Here is a 25181-nt window from a genome sequence, read left to right on the forward strand (position 1 = left end):
ATAATGTCCAACTCTAACCACTGATAATGCAACTGGTTGGTTGTTTCGCAACAAAACCGAAGTGTGTGCAACTATGGGGCGAAGCAGAAGTGATTGGTTTACAACATGTTAACTGTATTTCGTCTTCAAAGTTTACTAAAAACATAAATATTTGCACAATTAGCAATTGTCTCTCAAATATATCGTTAAAGTGGTTAGCTAGCTAGTGCATTTTAGCATTCACCCGAAATCATTCATAACCCCTCAACAAGACATGATGCAAGAACAAGATTAAACTAGCTCAAACGAGTCACTTAAAATAACCCACGTGGAAGTTCTTGTCATTGTTGGTAGCTGTCTGGCCATCCAGAATTACAACAACTCACGGATTTCTTCCCCACGGAAGCTTGCGCATCGTTTTTGTGACATTGTCAGCTAACACATCTACAGTCATGGCTAAACGTTTTGAGAATGACCGAAATATTAATTTCCCAAAAATGTTTGCTGCTTCAGTGTCTTTAGATATTTTTGTCAGATGTTACTATGGAATACTGAAGTACAATTACAATAATTTAATACGTGTCAAATGCTTTTATTGACAATTGCATGAAGTTGATGCAGAGTCAATATTTGCCGTGTTGACCCTTCTTTTTCAAGACCTCTGCAATCCGCCCTGGCATGCTGTCAATTAACTTCTGGGCCACATCCTGACTGATGGCAGCCCATTCTTGCATAATCAATGCTTGGAGTTTGTCATAATTTGTGGGGTTTTGTTTGTCCACCTGCCTCTTGAGGATTGACCACAAGTTCTCAATGGGATTAAGGTCTGGGTGGTTTCCTGGCCATGGACTCAAAATATCTATGTTTTCTCCCCGAGCCACTTAGTTATCACTTTTGCCTTATGTCAAGGGGCTCCATCATGCTGGGAAGGGCATTGTTCGTCACCAAACTGTTCCTGGATGGTTGGGAGAAGTTGCTCTCGGAGGATGTGTTGGTACCATTCTTTATTCATGGCTGTGTTCGTAGGCAAAATTGGGAATGAGCCCAATCCCATGGCTGAGAAGCAACCCCACACATGAATGGTCTCAGGATGCTTTACTGTTGGCATGACACAGGACTGATGGTAGTGCCCACCTTGTCTTCTCCAGACAAGCTTTTTTCCAGATGCCCCAAACAATCAGAAAGGGGATTCATCAGATAAAATGACCTTACCCCAGTCCTCAGCAGTCCAATCCCTGTACCTTTTGCAGAATATCAGTCTGTCCCTGATGTTTTTCCGGGAGAGAAGTGGCTTCTTTGCTGCCCTTCTTGACCAGGCCATCCTCCAAAAGTCTTCGCCTCACTGTGTGTGCAGATGCCTGCTGCCATTCCCGAGCAAGCTCTGTACTGGTGGTGCCCCGATCCCGCAGCTGAATCAACTTTAGGAGACGGTCCTGGCGCTTGCTGGATATTCTTGGGCACCCTGAAGCCTTCTTTTCAACAATTGAACCGCTCTCCTTGAAGTTCTTGATGATCCGATAAATGGTTGATTTAGGTGCAATCTTACTGACAGCAATATCCTTGGCTGTGAAGCCCTTTCTGTGCAAAGCAATGATGACGGCACGTGTTTCCTTGCAGGTAACCATGGTTGACAGAGGAAGAACAATGATTCCAAGCATGATTCCACCCTCTTTTTGAAACTTCCAGTCTGTTATTCAAACTCAATCAGCATGACAGAGTGATCTCCAGCCTTTTGGGGGGGATTCAGTTAATTTGAATGGCAAAGAGGAACTTTGCAATTAATTGCAATTCATCTGATCACTCTTCTTAACATTCTGGAGTATTTGCAAATTGCCATCACACAAACTGAGGCAGCATACTTTGTGAAAATTAATATTTGTGTCATTCTCAAAACCTTTGGCCATGACTGTACATGGATGGGGATACATTTGTAAATACATTTTTGATACCAAACCAATCAAATCCAAAATAAATGTTTTGATCTCGAAAACAGATACGTTGATGTTAAAGCAGGTGCTGCAAAATATTTGTTTCTAGCATCTGTAATGATCAAGTGCTTTGAAAGGCTGGTTATGGCGCACACCACTATCACCCCAGACACCCTAGACCTTGTGTCTCCAAAAGGTCAATCGCGATCTACCAGTAGCATTATAAACTCAGCAAAAAAAAGAAACATACTCTCACTGTCAACTGTGTTCATTTTCAGCAAACTTAACGTGTAAATATTTGTATGAACATAACATTCAACAACTGAGACATAAACTGAACAAGTTCCACAGACATGTGACTAACATAAATGGAATAATGTGTCCCTGAATAAAGGGGGATCAAAATCAAAATTAACAGCCGGTATCTGTATGGCCACCAGCTGCATTAAGTACTGCAGTGCATCTCCTCCTCATGAACTGCACCAGATTTGCCAGTTCTTGCTGTGAGATGTTACCCCACACTTCCACCAAGGCACCTGCAAGTTCACGGACCTTTCTGGGGGGAATGGCCCTAGCCCTCACCCTCCAATCAAACAGGTCCCAGACATGCTCAATGGGATTGAGATCCGGGCTCTTCGCTGGCCATGGCAGAACACTGACATTCCTGTCTTGCAGGAAATCACGCACAGAACGAGCAGTATGGCTGGTGGCATTGTCATGCTGGAGGGTCATGTCAGGATGAGCCTGCAGGAAGGGTACCACATGAGGGAGGAGGATGTCTTCCCTGTAACACACTGCGTTGAAATGGCCTGCAATGACAACAAGCTCAGTCCGATGATGCTGTGACACACCACTCCAGACCATGACGGACCCTCCACCTCCAAATCGATCCCGCTCCAGTGTACAGGCCTCGGTGTAACGCTCATTCCTTTGACGATAAACGCGAATCCGACCATCACCCCTGGTGAGACAAAACCGCGACTCGTCAGTGAAGAGCACTTTTTGCCAGTCCTGTCTGGTCCAGCGACGGTGGGTTTGTGTCCATAGGCAACGTTGTTGCCGGTGATGTCTGGTGAGGACCTGCCTTACAACACATACAAGCCCTCAGTCCAGCCTCTCTCAGCCTATTGCAGACAGTCTGAGCACTAATGGAGGGATTGTGCGTTCCTGGTGTGACTCGGGCAGTTGTTGTTGCCATCCTGTACCTGTCCCGCAGGTGTGATGTTTGGATGTACCAATCCTGTGCAGGTGTTGCTACACGTGGTCTACCACTGCGAGGACGATCAGCTGTCCATCCGGTCTCCCTGTAGCTCTGTTTTCTGCGTCTCACAATACGGACTTTGCAATGTATTGCCCTGGCCACATCTGCGGTCCTCATCCCTCCTTGAAGCATAACTAAGCCACATATACGCGGGGACCATGGGCATCTTTCTTTTGGTGTTTTTCAGAGTCAGTAGAAAGGCCCTTTTAGTGTCCTAAATGTTTATAACTGTGACCTTAATTGCTTACCATCTGTAAACTGTTAGTGTCTTAACGACCGTTCCACAGGTGCATGTTCATGAATTGTTTATGGTTCATTGAACAAGCATGGGAACCAGTGTTTAAACACTTTACAATGAAGATCTGTGAAGTTATTTGGATTTTTACTAATTATCTTTGAAAGACACGGTCCTGAAAAAGGGGCGTTTCTTTTTTTGCTGAGTTTATATTCTACCATGGTAACGCACAATTATGATAAATGGTACCAAAAATGATCATATGGTACCATCTTTATTAATTGTTCATTACCATAGTACAATGGCAGTATAATGCATTAAATAAATAAACCCCGCAAGGTCAAAAGAGGTTGGTTGGTATTATATTGATTAATTTATATTTTGGGATAAAGTCAGAGGCAGGCTACGATTTTGTCCTTAGTTTGTAACATCAAAGAAAAAGGAAATGGTTGCTGTGAAAAAGGGGTAAAACTTTCTGTATTAATAGTACCGTTTTTTGCTCATGTTTTGGTTCCCTGTTTTGCCAACATGAAATGTGAGATTATATGGGGTATCCTAATAATTTACAGTATTGGTCGTTACAGTATTTATAGTCAAGGGGTGTTGTGCACGTTTCAGCACGCAGTGGGAGCCGCTCGCACTCTACAGCTTCACGCGCTAGCCTGCCTAGTATTCGGAATGAGAGAGCCAAGCCAACAGAAAACTGAAGAGAGAAGCACTAGATGAACAAAATATTTTTACATTTATAATCACGGTGAGCGAGTTATTAAGCATAGGATATGAAACACCAAGTTACGTAATGATATTTTATCATTTTTGTAATGTTTCGATTTTTTTATTGATAAAAGTCCGTTTGCATAGAAGCGAACGTTGGCTAAAGTTAGCTCCAGTCAAGCTATTTTTTATGATATATGATAATTAATACATTTTTACAAATGTTTTAGTATGTTGCTATTTAGAATTATACGTGTAGCCAAGTCAGGTGATTGAGAGACAACTGAAAACTGTATTGAAGAGAGAATCACCAGATAAACTATATTTCATTTTCAAGGTTTTTTAATTCTTCTCACCATACCCGATCCAGGTCCCAAGGTTGAAGAGAGTAGACTACACTACTATATATGTGTGTTGTGGTTTTTCACTATGAGCTAAAAGGGTTTAAGAGGGTACTGTTGCAGAGCCAATGTTGCATCATGCGAGTACCATAAATCGCATAAATCATGCGTATACCATAAATTACTACAATTTTTGCTCTCTTTACCTGAAAAACAGTGGGACACAGACCATCATAATACATTGTAAACAAATACCATGCTTTCACTACATGCTGCTAGTTTTAATTTATTTTTATTTTTTTGCATTGTACTACCATGGTTGATTTTTGTAGCATGGTAGCAAGTACAATGAAAATATATATATATTTTTAGAAACTACTGTCATTAGCAGAATCAGAATTCTTTAGGTAACATTTATAAATAAAATGTTGAATTTATTTTATTGCATGCTTATGTGAGATATTTGTCATTAGAATGTCTTCTTTTGGATAATACTGTTGGCCGTTTGCAGTTATCTGTTCTCTGTCAGGGTTCAGTTACTTGGGCCACAGAAAGGGGAGAGGTCAAGCTTGTCTTCATATGTAAACATATATTTTAAACCATGTGAAGGGGTGATTGAGGGGGAACCAATTATCTCTTGGCTCCACAATGTCTGTGTGCCAGTCACTGTCTCTCTGTGATCTTGTCCAGGAAGGGGTGTATTTGATATATGCTAGTGGATGAGGTTTTGTTTTTGGTCCTGAGAGGTACCAAGAGCGAGATAAGAACATAGTTTAGGAGACAAAGCTGAACGATAATTTATAGCCAATGCTGTCTGGCTGTGTGTGTCTTTGCTATAAAGGATCTCAGTTGCAATGTGTAAGGACTCTCAGAGAATTCATTTATAGACACTGAATTGATCTGAGAGTCACAGGGTTGTGATGGAGCTCATAATAATGAAAGATGGACTTTATGATAACTCTGACTTGTGTGGTGGTTTGCTCTCATGATTTGGTAAGTACAGGAAATTTCCACTACCCTACCATGGCAGAAAAATAACATGGTAATATTCGTGCCATGGTAGTTTCCAAAAAAACCATGATAGTACCATGGCATTTTTTCATTGTACTACCATGGTACATTTTTGTAAGGGATTTACATTATCCCACCTCTGCTTATCTCCCTCCTCTCTCTCAATTCATTTCAAAGAGCTTTGTTGGCATGGGAAACAAATATTTACATTGCCAAAGCAAGTGAAATAAACAAAAGGGAAAAACAGTAAACATTACACTCACAAAAGTTCCAATGGAACATTTCAATGTCATATTATGGCTATACACCGTGTTGTAACAATGTGCAAATAGATACAGTACAAAAGGGAAAATAAATAAACAAATATTTACAATGGTGTTGTTTGTTCTTCACTGGTTGCTCTTTTCTTGTGTAAACAGGTCACAAATCTTGCTGCTGTGATGGCATACTGGTATTTCACCCAATATAAGTATATCAAAATTGGATTTGTTTTCAAATTCTTTGTGGGTCTGTGTAATCTGAGGGAAATTTGGGTCTCTAATATGGTTTTACATTTGGGAGGTTAGGAAGTGCAGCCCGGTTTCCACATTTTTTGGAGCAGTGTGCACATAGCCTGTCTTCTCTTGAGAGCCAAGTCTGCCTACGGCGGCCTCTATAGTCAATGAGTCTGTACATAGTCAGATCTTTCCTTAATTTCTGGTCAGTCACAGTGGTCAGGTATTTATACTCTCTGTATAGGGCCAAATAGCATTCTAATTTGCCCAGTTTTTTTGTTAATTATTTCCAATGTGTCAAGTAATTAACTTTTTATGTAATCATGATTTGGTTGGGCGTAATTGTGTTGCTGTTCTGGGATTCTGTTTGTGTTTGTGAACAGAGCCCCAGGACCTGCTTGCTTAGGGGACTCTTCTCCAGGTTCATCTCGTTGTAGGTGATGACTTTGGTTACAGAAAGTTTGGGAATTGCTTCCTTTTAGGTGGTTGTGGAATTGAATGGCTCTTTTCTGGATTTTGATCATTAGGGGGTATCGGCTTAATTCTGCTCTGCATGTATTATTTGGTGTTTTACATTGCATGCAGAATTCTGCAAAAATATCCTTTGTGTACAGTCGCCATTTTGTGAATTCTTGGTTGGTGAGCGGACCCCAGATCTCACAACCATAAAGGGTAATGGGTTCTATAACTGATTCAAGTATTTTTAGCCAGATCCTATCGGTCTCTTTCTCCCTCCCATCTTCACCCTTCTCTCTCTCTCTCTCCGGTATTCTCTCTTGCTACTTCTTTCCTTCCATCCCCATCTCTCTCCCCCTCCTCTCATTGAATTCAAAGGTCTTTATTGGCATCGGAAACTTCTCCCTCGATTGCTCAGTTTGGCCGGCTCTAGGAAGAGTCTTGATGGTTCCAAACTTCTTCCATTTAAGAATGTTGGAGGCCACTGTGTTCTTGGGGAACCTTCAATGCTGCAGAAATGTTTTGGTACCCTTGCCCAGATTGGTGCCTCGACACAATCCTGTCTCGGAGCTCTACGGACAATCCCTTCGACCTCATGGCTTGGTTTTGTTCTGACATGCAAAGTCAACTGTGGGACCTTATAGAGAACGACTACCTCATCTCTGTACCCCACACTTACAATTATATGTAGGTCCCTCAGTCGAGCAGTGAATTTCAACGACCAGGGAGGTTTTGCAATGCCTTGCAAAGAAGGGCACCTATTGGTTGATGGGTATAAAAAATATATTTAAAAAAAGCAGACATTGAATATCCCTTTGAGCATGGTGAAGTTATTAATTACACTTCGGATGTTGTAGCAATACAGCCAGTCATTACAAAGATACAGACTGAACCAGTCCTTCCCAACTCAGTTGCCGGAGAGGGAAAAAAAAACACTCAAGGAATTCTCCATCAGGCCAATGGTAACTTTAAAACAGTTAGTTTAATGGCTGTGATAGGATAAGACTGAGGATGGATCAACAACATTGTAGTTTCTCCACAATACTAACCTAATTGACAGAGTGAAAAGAAGAAAGCTTGTACAGAATACAAATATTCCAAAACATGCATCCGATTTGCAACAAGGCTAAAGTAATACTGCAAGAAATGTGGCAAATCAATTCACTTTTTGTCCTGAATACAAAGTGTTATGTTTGGGGCAAATCCAACAACACATTACTGAGTACCACTCTCCATATTTTCAAGCATAGCAATGGCTTCATCATGTTATGGTCATGCTTGTAATTGTTTAGGACTGGGGAGTTTTTCAGGATAAAAAAAACTAATGGTGCTAAGCACAGGCAAAATCAGAGGAAAACCTGGTTTAGTCTGTTTTCACCAGACACTGGGAGATTAATTCAGGACAATAACCTAAAAAAAGAAAGCCAAATCTACACTGGAGTTGATAACCAAGAAGACAGTGAATGTTGTTGAGTGGTCAAGTTACAGTTTTGACTTAAATCTACTTGAAAATCTATGGCAAGACCTGAAAATTGTTGTCTAGAATTTAACAACCAAGTTGACAGGGCTTGATGAATTTTGAAAAGAATAATGGGCAAATTTTGCACAATCCAGGTGTGGAAAGCTCTTTAAAGACTCACAGTTGTAATGACATACAAGCCTTTCCCAATGATGCAGATAATAATAATACAAATAAATTAGTAACACATGGAATAAAATACACAAGAATGGAGTTCTACAGTGACTACTAGTATAAGATCAATGTGCAGGTGTATGAGGTAATTGAGGTGGACATGTACATGAAGGCAGGGTAAAGTGGCTAGGCAGCAGGATAAATTATAATACAAGTAAAATAATGAACAGTTGCAGCAGAATATGATGTATGTGTTGTGTACGTATGTAGTGTATGCGAGTTGACAGTATATGCACTAGTTTTGCGAGTCAGTGCAGGATAGAGTCAATGCAGATAGTTAATTAACTGGTTACCCGGACTATTTAACAGTCTTAGAGAAAGGAAAGGGGATACCTAGTCAGCTGCACAACAATGCATTAAACCGAAACTGGTCTTTCGCATTTAACCCAACCCCTCTGAATCAGTGGTGCTGGGGGCTTGCTTAATCGACGTCCACGTCATCGGCTCCCGGGAAGCAGTTGTTGTTGGGGGTTAACTACCTTTGCTCAAGGGCAGAACGGCAGATTTTTACACCTTGGCGGCTTGGGCATTCGAACCATTGACCTTTCGGTTATTGGTACAACTCTATTAAATGCTAGGCAACCTGCTGCCCCTCTAGGCTTACGGCTTTTTAGCAGTCTTATGGCTTGGGGGTGGAAGCTGTCTAGGAGCATGTTGGTCCAAGAGCCGATGCTCCAGTACTGTTTACCGGACAATAGCAGAGTGAACAGTCTATGGCTTGGGTGGCAGTAATCTTGGGCAATTTTTTGGGCCTTCCTCGGACACCACCTGATATAGAGGTCCCGAATGGTGGGGAGTTCGGCCTCAGTGATGTACTGGGCTGTCCGCACCACCCTCTGTAGCGCTTTGCCATCGAGGGCGGTGCATTTGCCATACCAAGCAGTGAAGCAGCCAGTCAAGATGCTCTCGATGGTGCAGCTGTAGAACTGTTTCAGGATGCTAAATCTTTTCAGTATCCTGAGGGGGAAGAGGTCCTGTCGTGCCCTATCCACGACTGTGCAGGTGAGTCAGGAAGACCAGGATCCAGTTGCAGAGCGGACTATGGTGTTTTTAACGCTGAGCAGTGTGAAGTGCAATTTAGATTGTGTCATCTGTGGATCTGTTGGGGCAGAATACCAATTTGAATGGGTCCAGGGTGTCTGGGATGATTGTGTGTCATGACCATTCTTTCAAAGCACTTCATAATTACAGATGTGTGTTCTACAGGGCGATTGTCATTTATGCAGGTTACCTTGGGAGTTCTTGTGAACAGGAACAATGGTGGTCAGCTTGAAACATGTTGGGATTGCAGACTGGGGCAAGAAGAGATTGAAAATGTCAGTGAAAACACTTGTCAGCTGATCTATGCATGCTTTGAGATTGGAACAATGGGCTTTCACGCAAGACTCAATGTTGTATTCCTTGAAGTGAGCATAAAAGGCATTTGGCTCGTTTGGGAGTTCTGCATCTCACGGCTTGGTTTCCCTTTGTAATCAGTTAATAGGATTCCACCTTCCTCCTATAGTCCTTTTGCATGTTTGTCTCAGAAGCCGTAGCGTGCTCTCATGTATGCATTTGGCCATCCCGGGATCACCTGGACCACGGCACTACTGACATGCAAGTTCTGGTGGTCATCACTAACAGCATTCGTCCGAGATCACGTTCTTTCCTGTCCCGTCTGTGCATGGGCAAAGAGCCCTCGCCAACTACCTACCGGTAAATTCGAGCCTTTACCTACACCACACAGACCATGGTCCCACATCACCAAGGATTTCCTCAGTGATCTGCCAGACTCTTCGGGCTTCACTATTTTAGTTGTAGTGGACCGGTTCTCCAAGATGTGCCGACTCATCCCCCTTCCACGTCTACCTAATGCCATGGAAATGGCCGAGTGCATGTTCCAACAGGTGTTGTCTGTATGAGATCCCGGGAAGACATTGTTTCGGAGACCCCAGTTCTTCTCCAGGGTGTGGCGAGCCTTCTGCGACCGACTGGGGGTCTCCATCAGCCTATCCTCCAGATACCATCCCCAAACCAACGGGCAGACGAAACGCCTGAATCAGGAAATGGGGAAGTACCTTCGCCAACACTGCACCCACCAATCACACGAGTGGAGTCGCTATCTAGCCTGGGCCGAATACCCACAGAACTCCCTGGTGCATACCGCACTCCTTTTCAGTGTGTCCTCGGATACCAACCCCCTGTGTTCCCATGGGAGACAGAGCACAGAACTGTGCCTGCCATCGACGAGTGGTTTCGATGGAGTGAACAGGTTTGGGAGACCGCACATCGAGCACCTACTCCGGGCGGCAGGGTAGCCTAGTGGTTAGAGCATTGGACTAGTAACCGAAAGGTTGCAAGAATCCCCGAGCTGACAAGGTACAAATCTGTCGTTCTGCCCCTGAACAGGCAGTTAACCCACTGTTCCTAGGCCGTCATTGAAAATAAGAATTTGTTCTTAACTGACTTGCCTAGTAAAATAAAGGTTAAATTAAAAATTAAATTAAAAACTTCGAGCTTCCCTCTCCCAGAAACGGTTCGCTGACCGGCGTCACCAATCTACTCCACTCTTCCACCCTGGGCAACGTGTGGCCCTCTACACGGGACATCCGGCTTCATGACCCCTGCTCATTGGTCCCTTCAAACTAACACACAGCATCAATCCTGTCACCTACCGCCTCCAATTGCACCGGATCTCATCCTTCCGTGTGTCCCTTCTCAAGCCTGTGAGGTACAGCCCTCTCCATCTTCCATTGGCGCACCCCCTCCGTTTGACGTCGGCGTTGCACCGGCTTATTACGTCCTAGCCCTCCTTGACTCCAAGTGCCTGGGTGATCGCATCCACTACCTGATGAATTGGGAGGGGTACGGACCAGAAGAACAGTCCTGGGTCCCCGCCCAAGATATCCTCGACCCAGCCATGAGAGAGATCTATCTCTATATCTATATTCAGCTCTACTTACTCTGAATCGAAAATGCTAATTAGCATCTAAGTAGCCATTATGCAAAATACAAATCCCTGCAAGCTCCAAAAGGTAATCTCTAGCTGACACCTTTGCTAACAGGTATTGTCAATTTAAAACTTGCACAAGACAGTTTCACAGCATTGTCCATTTAAAATGTTGCAAATATATTCATCAGTACATTTAGCCAACATTTGCCTTGTCTATATGCTCATGGCATTTGTAGTTATATATAATTAAATCACCTTGTCCTAGAGAGAATTACACGGTTATCAAAACGTTATGCCAGGGTAAGCCGACACAAAACACAGCCCTTATTTTAAGAGCTACTCAAATCCAGTGGAGGCTGCTGAGGGGAGAACAGCTCATTATGGGAGAGCAAATGTTGCAATTGTATAACAAAGTTTTCCATGTTCATGATTTGAGAATGCCCAACAAAATGAATGGGGGCCCCCTGGAGATCAGGGCACATGCCCTGTCAGTATTCGGCCATGATTACTCAAGTTTACATAGTCTAGCCAGCAAACTTACCAATCTAAAATGTGTTAGCTGACATAGCTAATTGAGTGACTGTCAGTGACTGATATAACAAGAGAAAGACTGCTGATGTCAGTATTCGGCCATGATTACTCAAGTTTACATAGTCTAGCCAGCAAACTTACCAATCTAAAATGTGTTAGCTGACATAGCTAATTGAGTGACTGTCAGTGACTGATATAACAAGAGAAAGACTGCTGATTGCACATTTCAAAATTACACATAACTCACCAGTAATTGGCACGAGTTCACATCTAGGACAATAATTCCCCTTTTTTTCAGGTTAGCATTTGCTTTTCAACAGCAGAGATTTGAAAACACCTTGTCTGCTTCTGATCTTTGCAGGGAATTAATGGCGCAGAAGTATGACATTTTACAGTCCCCGAAACAATTGTTCTATTGTTTTTTTTCCCATGTTATTTTAAACTTATTTTGGACAATGTTTCTGCCACCATCTACTATGACCGAAAATAGTTTCTAGATATCAGGACAGCGATTACTCACCCCGTACTGGAAGATTAGATCTTTAACGAGTTAGACGCGAAAGGATTTACTTCAGACACCCGACAAGGCCCTCATCCCAGTCATTCGCTGAAAAGAGATATCGGCGACATAGGTCTTGGTGTCCTGTAAGGATCCGACGGCGAGTGGGTAATCTGCCTTTACATTGGCCCTAATAGCCAACGTACAATCATTGGATACGAGCACGTACAGTTGAAGTCGGAAGTTTACATACACCTTAGCCAAATACATTTAAACTCAGTTTCACAATTCCTGACATTTAATCCTTGTAACAATTCCCTGTCTTAGGTCAGTTAGGATCACCACTTTATTTTAAGAATCTGAAATGTCAGAATAATAGTAGAGAGAATTATTTCTTTCTTTCATCACATTCCCAGTGGGTCAGACGTTTACATACACTCAGTTAATATTTGGTAGCATTGCCTTTAAATTGTTTAACTTGGGTCAAACGTTTTGGGTAGCCTTCCACAAGCTTCCCACAATATGTTGGGTGAATTTTGGCCCATTCCTCCTGACAGAGCTGGTGTAACTAAGTCAGGTTTGTAGGCCTCCTTGCTCACACACGCTTTTTCAGTTCTGCCCACAAATTTTCTATGGGATTGAGGTCAGGGCTTTGTGATGGCCAATCCAATACCTTGACTTTGTTGTCCTTAAGCCATTTTGCCACAACTTTGGAAGTATGCTTGGGGTCATTGTCCATTTGGAAGACCCATTTGTGACCAAGCTTTAACTTCCTGACTGATGTCTTGAGATGTTGCTTCAATATATCCACATAATGTTCCTTTATCATGATGTCACCTATTTTGTGAAGTGCACCAGTCCCTCCTGCAGCAAAGCACACCCACACCATGATGCTGCCACCCCCGTGCTTCATGGTTGGGATGGTGTTCTTTGGCTTGAACGCCTCCCACTTTATCCTCCAAACATAACGATGGTCATTATGGCCAAACAGTTCCATTTTTGTTTCATCAGACCAGAGGACATTTCCCCAAAAAGTATATTTGTCCCCATGTGCAGTTGCAAACCATAGTCTGGCTTTTTAATGGCGGTTTTGTAGCAGTGGCTTCTTCCTTGCTGAACGGCCTTTCAGGTTATGTCGATATAGGACTCGTTTTACTGTGGATATAGATACTTTTGTACCAGTTTCCTCCGGCATCTTCACAAGGTCCTTTGCTGTTGTCCTGGGATTGATTTGCACTTTTCACACCAAAGTACGTTCATCTCTAGGAGACAGAACGCATCTCCTTCCTGAGCGGTATGACGGCTGCGTGGTCCCATGGTGCTTATACTTGCGTACTATTGTTTGTATAGATGAACGTGATACCTTCAGGCGTTTGAACCAGACTTGTGGAGGACTACAATTTTTTTTCTTAAGTCTTGGTTGATTTCCCCATGAAGTCAAGCAGAGGCACTGAGTGTGAAGGTAGACCTTGAAATACATCCACATGTACACCTCCAATTGACTCAAATTATGTTAATTAGTCTATCAGAAGCTTCTAAAGCCATGACATCATTTTCTGGAATTTTCCAAGCAGTTTAAAGACACAGTCAACTTAGTATATGTAAACTTCTGACCCACTGGAATTGTGAGTGAATTATAAGTGGAAAAATTACGTGTGTCATGCACAAAGTTGATGTCCTAACCAACTTGCCAAAACTATAGTTTGTTAACAAGAAATTTGTGCAGTGGTTTAAAAACTAGTTTTAATGACTCCAACATAAGTGTATGTAAACTTCCGACTTCAACTGTATATCCTACCCAACAGGCCATTATAAACTGTAATATCTCATGTTTCACCCAGTCATGGCTGAACAGCGACATGAATAACCTATATTAAAGCAGGTTATAAGCGGGTTTGACGCTTTTTTCGGAAGGATAGAACAGGCGCATCTGGTAAGACAAGGGGTGGTGCTCTATGTATATGTGTAAACAGTTGGTGCATTAAAATCTAATATTAGATTGCTGTCTATTTACCACCACAAACCTATGCTGGCACTAAGACAGCACTCAATGAGCTGTATACAGTCGTAAGAAAACAGGAAAAAAACTCATCCAGAGTGGCTGGGGACTTTAATGCAGGAAACAAATCCATTTTACCCAATTTCTACCTGCATGTTAAACATGCAACCAGAGGGGAGAGGGGGGTGGAAACTCTAGCCCACCTAAACTTCACACAGATGCGTACAAAGCTCTCCCTCGCCCTCCATTTGACAAATCTGACCATAACTCTATCCTCCTGATTCCTGCTTAGAAGCATAAATTAAAGCAGGAAGCACCAGTGACTCGGTCAATAAAAAAAAGTGGTCAGACGATGCAGATGCTAAGCTACACGACTGTTTTGCTAGCAGACTGGAATATGTTCGGTATTCTTCCAATGGCATTGAGGAGTACACAACATCAGTCACTGGCTTCAAATGCATCGATGATGTCGTCCCCACAGTGACTGCGCGTACATACACCAACCAGAAGCCATGGGTTACAGACATCCTCACTGAGCTAAAGGGTAGAGTTGCCGCTTTCAAAGAGCGGGACTCTAACCCGGAAGCTTATAAGAAATCCCGCTATGCCCTCCGACAAACAATAAAACAGGCCAAGCATCAATACAGGACTAAGATTGAATCCTACTACACTGGCTCGAGCGCTCATCGCAGGGATTGCAAACTATTACAGACTACAAAGGGAAGCACAGCCACGAGCTGCCCAGTGACACGAGCCTACCAGACAAGTTAAATGACTTCTATGCAAGTAACACTGAAACATGCATGAGAGCATCAGCTGTCCCTGACAATTGTGTGATCACACTCTCCATAGCAGATGTGAGTAAGACCTATAAACAGGTCAACATTCACAAGGCCAGACAGATTTACAAGATGTGTACTGCAAGCATGCGCTGACCAACTGGCAAGTGTCTTCACTGACATTTTCAACCTGTCCCTGACTAAGTCTAATACCAACATGTTTCAAGCAGACCACCATAGTAACCTGCCTAAATGACTTCCGACCCGTAGCACTCACTTCTGTCGCCATGAAATTTCTATTGCACTCCACACTGCCTTTTCCCACCTGGACAAAAGGAATACCTATGTGAGAATGCTATTCATTGTACAGCTCAGCCTTCAACACCATAGTGCCCTCAAAGCTCATCACTAAGCTAAGGACCCTGCGCCTAAACACCTCCCTCTGCAACTGGATCCTGGACTTCCTGATGGGCCGCCCCTAGGTGGTAAGGGTGGGTAACAACATTCGCCATGCTGATCCTCAACACAGGGGGCCCATGGGGGTGCTTGCTCAGTCCCCTCCTGTACTCCGAGCTTCCTGCCATCCAGGACCTCTATACAAGGCAGTGTCAGAAGGCCCTAAAAATGGTCAGACTCCAGCCACCCTAGTCATAGACTGTTCTCTCTGCTCCCGCACAGCAAGAGGTACCGGAGCACCATGTCTAGGTATCCAAAAGGCTTCTTAAACAACTTCTTCAGGATCGGTGGGCCCCCTGGGGGACGGCGCTAACGTAGGCTAATGCGATTAGCATGAGGTTGTAAGTAACAGGAACATTTCCTAGGACAGACATATATGATAAGCAAAAGGCTTAAATTCTTGTTAACCTAACTGCACTGTTCAATTTACAGTAGCTATTACAGTGAAAGAATACCATGCTATTGTTTGAGGAGAGTGTACAGTTTTGAACATGAAGTTATTAATAAACCAATTAGGCACATTTGGGCAGTCCTGCTTGAATTTGTGTGATTATGTTTCTATGGTTCATTGGATAAGTCTAAAACTGTGCATATACACTGCTGCCATCTAGTGGCCAAAATGTAAATTGCACCTGGGCTGGAATAATACAGTATGGCTTTTCTCTTGCATTTCAAAGATGGTATATTTTTTCTTTGTATTATTTTTTACCAGATCTAATGTGTTACATTCTCCTACATTCCTTTCACATTTCCAAACTTCAAAGTGTTTCCTTTCAAAATAGTATTAACAAAATGCATATCCTTGCTTCAGGGCCTGAGCTACAGGCAGTTAGATTTGAGTATGACATTTTAGGCAAATATTGAAAAAGGGGTCCGATCCTTAAGCCATAAGACTCCTGAACAGCTAATCAAATGGCTACCCAGACAATTTGCACTGCCCCCCCCTCCCCTTTTACACTACTGCTACTCGGTTTCATTATCTATGCATGATCACTTTAACTCTACCTACATGTACATATTACCTCTTACCTTGACTAACTGGTGCCCACGCACATAGACTCTGTACCAGTACCCCCTGTGTATATAGCTTCGCTATTGTTATTTTACTGCTGCTCTTTTATATCTCTTTTTCTTAAAATGGCATTGTTGGTTTAAGGCTTGTAAGTAAGCATTTCCGGTGCATGTGACAAATACAATTTTGATTTGATTAAATTTTGAATTGCGATCTCCACCAAATCATTGAAACTGTCCAAACGAGACAGGCGGCAAGTAGGTCTGGTTTTCATAGTAACATACAACTAGCTAGCTAAGGTGCGAGGATAACAAATTGATTCAAATCAAATTGTGTCTAGTATAGCCATTTAGCTTAGATAGCTATGCTAGCTTGGCATTGAACGTATAGAACTAATGACCGGTTTGGTTGGCAACGATGCCAATAGAATGAACAACAAGCGACCCTAGATTTGTGTGTGGGACTATATCTCGAGAAAGGATGGAAATGATATGAATAAATTCATCAAAATAACATTGAATTAAAATAATGATTTACATATTTTCATAGGTTGGTAACCATTGTATTAAAGCGATAATGCCCTCAAAGCTAGGGTTTGGATGACATAGCGGCACGGTTTGCTGGCCTGAGACGAATGCCAATATGTCCTCCAAACCACGGCTTTTTGGGCATTATCACTTAAAATACACCCCTCTCCCCAAGTCCATCACGGCACAGGTGCCACCACACTCCTGTCTCGTCTCCTTCTCCCTCCTTCCCGGTATGCTGCCAGCTGCAACCACTTTTTCATGACAGACTCCACATCGCTCTCAGATGCTTTAGATGTTAACGGATTCTTCCGGACAACAGCTAATGAACAAGAACACAAGTGGTCGCAAAGATGTGAACATTTTGTTGCAACAGGGTGAATTGAATACTTTAAAATGTCATGGTAATTGCATTGCAGGAAGCCATTCGTGTCATGAGACATTTGCAAATATGAGAAATCCTTACCAATCAAAACCTCTCTTAGTCGAAGAGATCCAAGAGAGATTTTCCTATTCACTCCTCTCCAATTCATGTTTTTTGCCAGCGCATTGGAAATTGTGTGCCTCATTAAACGCCACACGACATCCTTCACATCGCATCCCCCAACGAGGCTCAAGTGGTTAATCTAAAGGGGGAAAAAAACATTTGAATAATGTATCAATTGACAAACTAAGCCACAAGTGACTGCCACTTTTCCCCAGGCGAGGGAAGCATATATGGTTAAGAAACTTGTATGCTAATTCTGATGAAGGTCTTTGGAGGTTGAAACGTCATGCTTTAATCCTACATAAAGTTGATAAGTTTACTGGGGAGTGAGACCCATTTTCCATTTCACAAAAAGTTTGTGGACATTCATCCTACTTTTTTCCCCTTCTTGCATATCTGAATTTGATTTGAATCCCATGAACTCCCCCTGAATCACTCTAAAAGAGCATTAGATGAAGTGGAATGAAACTCACCAGTTTAAGTTTGAAGTCAGCCCCCTGAAGATCGGTTTCCAGCCTCTGGAGACTTTGTTGATCCTTCAATGGCAGAAGGCCTCCTTCGATCGCATATTCTGCTCCATTCTGCTGTGCTGTTTGTAAGAGTCGTAGGATGAGTGTCTGTTGTTCCAGTATCATCTCTTGCTTGGTAAGCATTTCCCGAATTAGCACTGAAAGACATTTAAAAAAAAAAGGGGCATTTCACTAATACACAATGAGGTGGACAAGAGTGCCCTTTTGCCCTCAGAACAGACTCAATTCATCAGGGCATGGACTCAAGTTGTCGAATGCATTCCACATGGATACTGGCCAATGTTGACTCCAATGGTTATCACAGTTATGTCAAGTTGGCTGGTGGACCATTCTTCATATAAACCGATCTGTTGACTGTGATAAACCCAGCAGCGTTGCAGTTCTTGACACAAACCAAAGCGCCTGGCAGCTACCACCATACCCCGTTCAAAGGCACTTCCATTTTGTCTTGACCATTCAAAAACTTTGAAAGGCACACATACACGTCTCAAATTGTCTCAAGGCTGAAAAATCTTATTATTTTACCCTTCATCTACACTGATTGAAGTGGATTTAACAAGTGACATCAATAAGGGATCATAGATTTCACCTGGTCAGTCTCATGGAAACAGCATATTCTTCATGTTTTGTATACTCAGTATATTATCATATACAGTACCAGTCAAAAGCTGACACAGCTACTCATTCCAGGGTTTTTCTTTATTTTTACATTATAGAATAATAGTGAAGACATCAAAACTATGAAATAACACATAAGGAATCATGTAGTAACCAGAAAAAAAAGTGTTAAATAAAAAAAATATATATATTTGAGATTCTTCAAAGTAGACACCTTTTGCGTTGATGACAGCTTTGCACACTCTTGACATTCTCTCAATCAGCTTCATAAGATAGTCACCCAGAACGCATTTCAGTTAACAAGTGTTTGAAGAACTTTGAAAGTTTCTTCAAGTGCAGTTGCAAAAACTAACAAGCACTATGATGAAACTGGCCCTCATGAAAGGAAGATCCAGAGTTACCTCAGCTGCAGAAGATAAGTTAATTAGTTACCAGCCTCAAATTGCAGCCCAAATAAATGCTTCACAGCGGTCAAGTAACAGACATCTCAACTTCAACTCTTCAGAGGAGACTGCGTGAATCAGGCCTTCATGGTCGATTGCTGCAAAGAAACCACTACTAAAGGACACCAATAAGAGTCTTGCTTGGGTCAAGGAACACAAGCAATGGACATTAGACCGGTGGAAATCTCTCCTTTGGTCTGTGTTCAAATTTGACACTTTGGTTCCAAACGCTGTGTCTTTGTGAGAGGCAGAGTAGGTGAACGGATCTCTGCGTGTGTATTTCCCACCGTGAAGCATGGAGGAAGAGATGTGATGGTGCTTTGCTGGTGACAGTGATTTATTTAGAATTCAAGGCACACTTACCCAGCATGGCTACCACAGCATTCTGCAGCGATACGCCATCCCATCAGGTTAGCGCTTAGTGGGAAAATATTTTTTTTTTCAACAGGACAATGACCCAACACACTGCCAGGCTGTGTAAGGGCTATTTGAGCAATGAAGTGCTGCATCAGATGACCATGCCTCCAATCACCCAACCTCAACCCAATTGAGATGGTTTGGGATGAGTTGGACCGCAGAGGGAAGGAAAAGCAGCCAACAAGTGCTCAGCATGTGAGAACTCCTTCAAGACTATTGGAAAAGCATTCCAGGTGAAGCTGGTTGAGAGAAGGTCAAGAGTGTGCAAAACTGTGTCAACAAGGCAATTGGTGGCTACTTTGAAGAAACTCATATTTTGTTTTGTTTAACACTTTTTTGGTTACTACATGATTCCTTATGCATTATTTCAGTGTTGATGTCTTCACTATTATTCTATTATGTAAAAATAAAGAAAAATCCTGGAATGAGTAGTTGTGTCAACTTTTGACTGGTACTGTATATAATATACACTGAGTAGTCAAAACATTAAGAACATGCAGTTGTCTTCATTATTATTCTACAATGTAGAAAATAGTGAAAATAAAGAAAAACCTTGAATGAGTAGGTGTGACCAATCTTTTGACTGGTACTGTATACATTACTTATTGCTGCTCACCAGAAGAAGGAGAGACAGGGTAGATGTGTTTATCCTCTGCAAACACCCAATTGTCCTGGTCAAGGCACTGAGCCTTGAGATTGGAGTGAGCTGTAATGCCCTTCTCAGCAGATGTATGTTTTCTAAGTTGATGTTTCCTCAGGTTTTTTTTGTTAAGCCACAAACTGCAGTTGCAACACTTGATTTTCCGCTTGACTGCAGGTTTCACAGCTGGACACGCTGAACCGCTCGCCGATGCACTGGTTACATCTGGGGCTCTCGCCGATGCACTGGTTACATCTGGGGCTCTCGCCGATGCACTGGTTACATCTGGGGCTCTCGCCGATGCACTGGTTACATCTGGGGCTCTCGCCGATGCACTGGTTACATCTGGGGCTCTCGCCGATGCACTGGTTACATCTGGGGCTCTCGCCGATGCACTGGTTACATCTGGGGCTCTCGCCGATGCACTGGTTACATCTGGGGCTCTCGCCGATGCACTGGTTACATCTGGGGCTCTCGCCGATGCACTGGTTACATCTGGGGCTCTCGCCGATGCACTGGTTACATCTGGGGCTCTCGCCGATGCACTGGTTACATCTGGGGCTCTCGCTGTTGAACCTGGGGCTCGATAACATACTGACTCACATTGTGGAATGTGTTTGGTAAAATCACTCCTATTTACATAGGTCTTGGGGCAATATGGGCAGTGGAAATGCTTTGCTTCTCTGCACTCCAGATGGCATATGAATATTGTGAACTCTGAAATGAATAAAAACAAGCAAATCAACATCCAGGACAAACTACCTGGTTTATATAATCATGTGATGATGACCGGTACTGAACTAGTCTAATTAATGAAAGACTTTATGGGCTAGTATGTGTAGCTATGTGTAACATCACGGTACATGTGCTAACCTCTATGCAGCACAGCCTTCAATCTGTGCGACTCAATGTGTGTCAACACACTGGCATAGTCTCGGGGCTTGAAAATTGAGGGCTGGCAGAAGGGGCAATGATACAAGTGGTCCTTCTGGCACTGGGATAAAACCAAACGACCATCTGCTGCTTTTCGCACTGTGATATGCTGTCAAACACAAACATAAATTACAAATAGTTTAGCAAGTCAGCGAACGTTATGTGCGTTGATAGCAAACAGTCGGTCACGGCAAACTGACTTTTCGGTGATAACAATATAGTAACTAGTTAAGCTAAAATTCTAGCAAAGTGCTATGTTAGCTAGCTAACTTGGTAAATAGGCTCGTTAATGTTAGACAGCAATAACATGATAGATAGCTAGATATAAGTATACTAAGAAAAACGTAGATACCGGAAGCTACACCAAAGGCGTACCTCAAAGTGAAACGAAAACTGCTACCCTAACGTTAATTGAAATGCCTTACCATAATCCCGAACAGCGACGAAGGCGCGTTCTAGCGGATCACGTCTGTCAAACCCGTCTTCTTCATCTTCATCTTCTTCTTTGGTATCGTCTGTTCGCACATTTTGTTTGTACATGCCGCCACCTATTGTGCGGGAGTGTGTGGTCAATCACGTTAGTTTTTGTGCCCCAAATTCTAAAGGGGGAAAGGGGGAAAAAATGCACCACCAACTAACCCTACACCTATGTCCCGCTATGTCATAAAAATTCGAATAAATAACACCACTCCATTCCACTACTTTGACCCTAACTGATCCTACACCAGGCCGATGCGCTGCCTCAGTAAAATCTCATACACCGAAGAACTGCTCTGCAGCTGACACCACAACATCTATTTCTGTGATTTACGTTCCGTTTCTGCCGTACAGTTGATAACCATGGCAATGAATGCTAAGAAGCCAACATTACTGAAGCACAAATTGTATCACTCTGTATTGGCCTAGAACCGAAGGCCTACTACTCACCCTTGACTCATCATCCTCTACTCTCTTCGCTGCCTCAGCACACAACACCTTCTGTTCTACTCAGAATCTCCCTCCTACACACTGCTGCAAAATGACCATGAGCTTGGTATCTGAAACACCTTAGTGGGTTCGGCACAAAAGCTCTCACAGCATAACTGAAATATCCTAACATGACTTTGTCAGGTAAAGACTCCGCTTTAAAACTCAAAAGGCAGACAGTTTCACCACACTCACCAACGGCGGGTGTGACACAGGGAATCTTCCATTTCAGTTGCTCCACCTCAACACTTAACACAGTAATCACTCCTTTCCAAGGCGTCCTGCTCCAGAGAGCAAAGCAACACACATCTTCCCTCTGCCCTCGGCACCTCTCCATCTTCCTCCTTGTCTATAACCACGTCTATCCATAAACCACGCTCATGCCACAGCTTCATCCACTGTTTTGTTTGCAGAACACGCACTGATGGCCTTTCTCCAATACCCAACTTCTGTTCCTTAGCCAAAATTACTAGTCTGGCTATCTCTGGCCTCTCCATCCTCGCAAAATGTAGACTACTCTGCATCTGAGCACTGCCTTTCAAATTGTGTTGCATTATGGGGATAAAACATTTCCGACTTGCGCCTTCAAGTCAACTGCAGGTTTCTTCAGTTGCTCTTCACCAACTTCATCCTGCAGCCATCGCCTGCATTGTGGGAGGTTCAATTGTCATCAATAGGGGTTTTTTGTTTGACTCAAGCAAACGTGACCAAAGAGGTAACTGAAACAAGAAACAACTTTGTCTCAGTACATCTATACAGTGGATATGTACAAATTAATGTGATGTGAGGCTCTCTCACCAATTGTTTGCACAATATACACACATATATTTTCAGTTTGTGAGTGTATGATATGGGGCTTGGAGACATGTTTATTTTGACATTATAAAGAACAACTATTATAAACAATGGCAACACTGCCATGTTGCACTGAGCCTTGCTGTTGGAAAACCACATCAGTGTCCAACTTTTGGCTGTCGTAAATACACCTCCCCCGACTTCACTCTTCAACTTTCATCAATAGTCGGTTACTTTTGCCTAACCATTCAAACGAGCCCAGAAACAGAAAGGGCACATTCTATGTTATAGACGACTTTAAAGGCAAGGCAAGACTGACTCATCTGCAAATCACCTTGCATCATAAATAACTACTCAATATTATTTGTAGATCAGTCAGTCAGTCACAATTAACCCAATGTAACGGATGTGAAACTGCTAGCTAGTTAGCGATGGTGCGCGCTAAATAGCGTTTCAATCGGTGACGTCACTTGCTCTGAGACCTTGAAGTAGTGGTTCCCCTTGCTCTGCAAGGGCCGTGGCTTTTGTGGAGCGATGGTTAACGATGCTTTGTGTGTGTCAGTTGTTGATGTGACGGTTTAAAGTTATTCTGTTACACCAAGATACATCATGGTTTTGATGATCTCAAACACGGCCAACGACACCGAATACGAAGGGAAACCCAGCTGTGAGCTGCCCAGTGAAGCGAGCCTACCAGACGAGCTAAATGCCTTTAGTATTCACTTCGGTGCAAGCAACACAGAAGCAGGCATGAGTGCACCAGCTGTTCCAGACGACTGTGAGATCACGCTCTCCAGGTCAACATTCCTCTCCAGGTCAACAAAGCCACGAGGCCAGACCGATTACCAGGACATGTACTCAAAGCATGCTTGGAAGAACTGGCAAGTGTCTTCACTGACATTTTCAACCTCTCCCTGACCGAGTTTGTAAAACCTACATGTTTCAAAAAGACCACCATAGTCCCTGTGCCCAAGACAGCGAATGTAACCTGCCTAAATGATTACAGACCGGTAGCACTCGTCGGAAGTCACAAAATACTTTGGAAAGGCTGGTCATGGCTCACATCAACGCCATCATGCTGGAAACCGTAGACCTACTCCAATTCGCATAGCGCCCCAACAGATCCACAGATGATGCAATCTCAATTGCACTCCACACTGCCCTTTCCCACCTGGACAAAAGGAACACCTATATGAGAATGCTGTTCATTGACTACAGCTCAGCGTTCAACACCATAGTACCCACAAACCTCATTACTAAGCTAAGAACTCTGGGACTAAACACGTCCCTTTGCAACTGGCAACAACACATCTGCCACGCTGATCATCAATACTGGGGCCTCTCAGGGGTGCGTGCTTAGTCCCCCCTCCTGTACTCCCTGTTCACCCACGACTGCGTGGCCAAGCACGACTCCAACACAATCATTAAGTTTGCTGACGACACAACAGTGCTTAGCCTGATCACTGACAACAATGAGACAGTCTATAGGGAGGAGGTCAGAGACCTGGAAGTGTGGAGCCAGGACTACAACCTCTCCCTCAATGTGAGCAAGACAAAGAGCTGATCGTGGGCTACAGGAAAATAAGCGCTGAACAGGACCCCATTAACACCGACGGGGCTGAAGTGGAGCAGGTCGAGTGTTTCAAGCTCCATGGTGTCCAGAACACTAACAAACTATCATTGTCCAAACACACCAAAACAGTCGTGAAGAGGGCACGACAACACATTTTCCCCTTCAGGAGACTGAAAAGATTTGGCATGGGTCCCCAGATCCTAATGAGGTTCTACAGGTGCACCATCGAGAGCATCCTGACCGGTTGCATCACCACCTGGTATGGCAACTGCTCGGCATCTGACCGTAAGGCACTACAGAGGGTAGGGTACATCACTGGAGCCTACCTTCCTGACATCCATGACCTATATGCTAGGAGTTGTCAGAGGAAGGCCCAGAAAATTGTCAAAGACTCCAGTCACCCAAGTAATAGACTGTTCTCACTGCTAACGCATGGCAAGCTGTACCGGAGCGCAAACTCGAGGACCAAAAGGCTCCTTTACAGCTTCTACCCACAAGCCATAAGACTAATGAACAATTCATAAAATGGCCACCTTGACTATTTACATGTACACTTTTTTTTTATCATGCTGCTAAGGTATTGGAGTGGCCATCACAAAGCCCTGACCTGAATTCCATAGAAAATTTGTGGGCAGAACTGAAAAAGTGTGTGAGAGCAAGGAGGCCTACAAACCTGACTCAGTTACACCAGCTCTGTCAGGAGGAATGGGCCACCTGCTGGGTGAATGGAGAAAAATAAGAAAGTCTGTCATCCTGTTGTTTTTTAATAAAGAGCACTTACCTACGCATGTGAAGCTTGGTTATGTAAGATATGCTGTAAGAGTTTTCGTCCCCAAACCACTGCAGTGTAAAAATTGTAAAGGATTTGTCCATGTTTCAAGTGTGTGCAGACGGACGGAGTATACTGAAGAACAATGTACAGAAAGACAACA

At 43.2% G+C, this 25181-nt stretch overlaps 1 protein-coding gene across 3 annotated transcripts; it reads right to left on the minus strand.

Moving 5' to 3' along the window:
• Positions 1-14165: 14165 nt before the first annotated feature.
• LOC109870050 (uncharacterized) lies at positions 14166-21454 on the minus strand. Of its 3 annotated transcripts, XM_031804806.1 has the most exons (7): positions 21341-21454; positions 20856-21024; positions 20538-20699; positions 19959-20507; positions 17808-18001; positions 17314-17473; positions 14166-17169 (listed from the first exon to the last, which is right to left on the minus strand). In XM_031804806.1, exons 1-7 carry the CDS (start codon positions 21341-21343, stop codon positions 17027-17029), a joined length of 1380 nt encoding a protein of 459 aa, XP_031660666.1. In that variant the 5' UTR covers positions 21344-21454; the 3' UTR covers positions 14166-17026. The 3 variants fall into 3 exon arrangements, 2 of the variants coding, with proteins under 2 accessions (XP_031660666.1, XP_031660665.1); XR_002252087.2 differs by lacking the exon at positions 21341-21454 and adding an exon at positions 21268-21317 and having other exon boundaries at positions 19959-20699; XM_031804805.1 differs by having other exon boundaries at positions 19959-20699.
• Between the last annotated feature and the right edge of the window lie 3727 nt (positions 21455-25181).

The sequence above is a fragment of the Oncorhynchus kisutch genome, linkage group LG25 (genome assembly GCF_002021735.2).
Source record: "Oncorhynchus kisutch isolate 150728-3 linkage group LG25, Okis_V2, whole genome shotgun sequence".
In the NCBI taxonomy this organism is placed as follows: domain Eukaryota; kingdom Metazoa; phylum Chordata; class Actinopteri; order Salmoniformes; family Salmonidae; genus Oncorhynchus; species Oncorhynchus kisutch.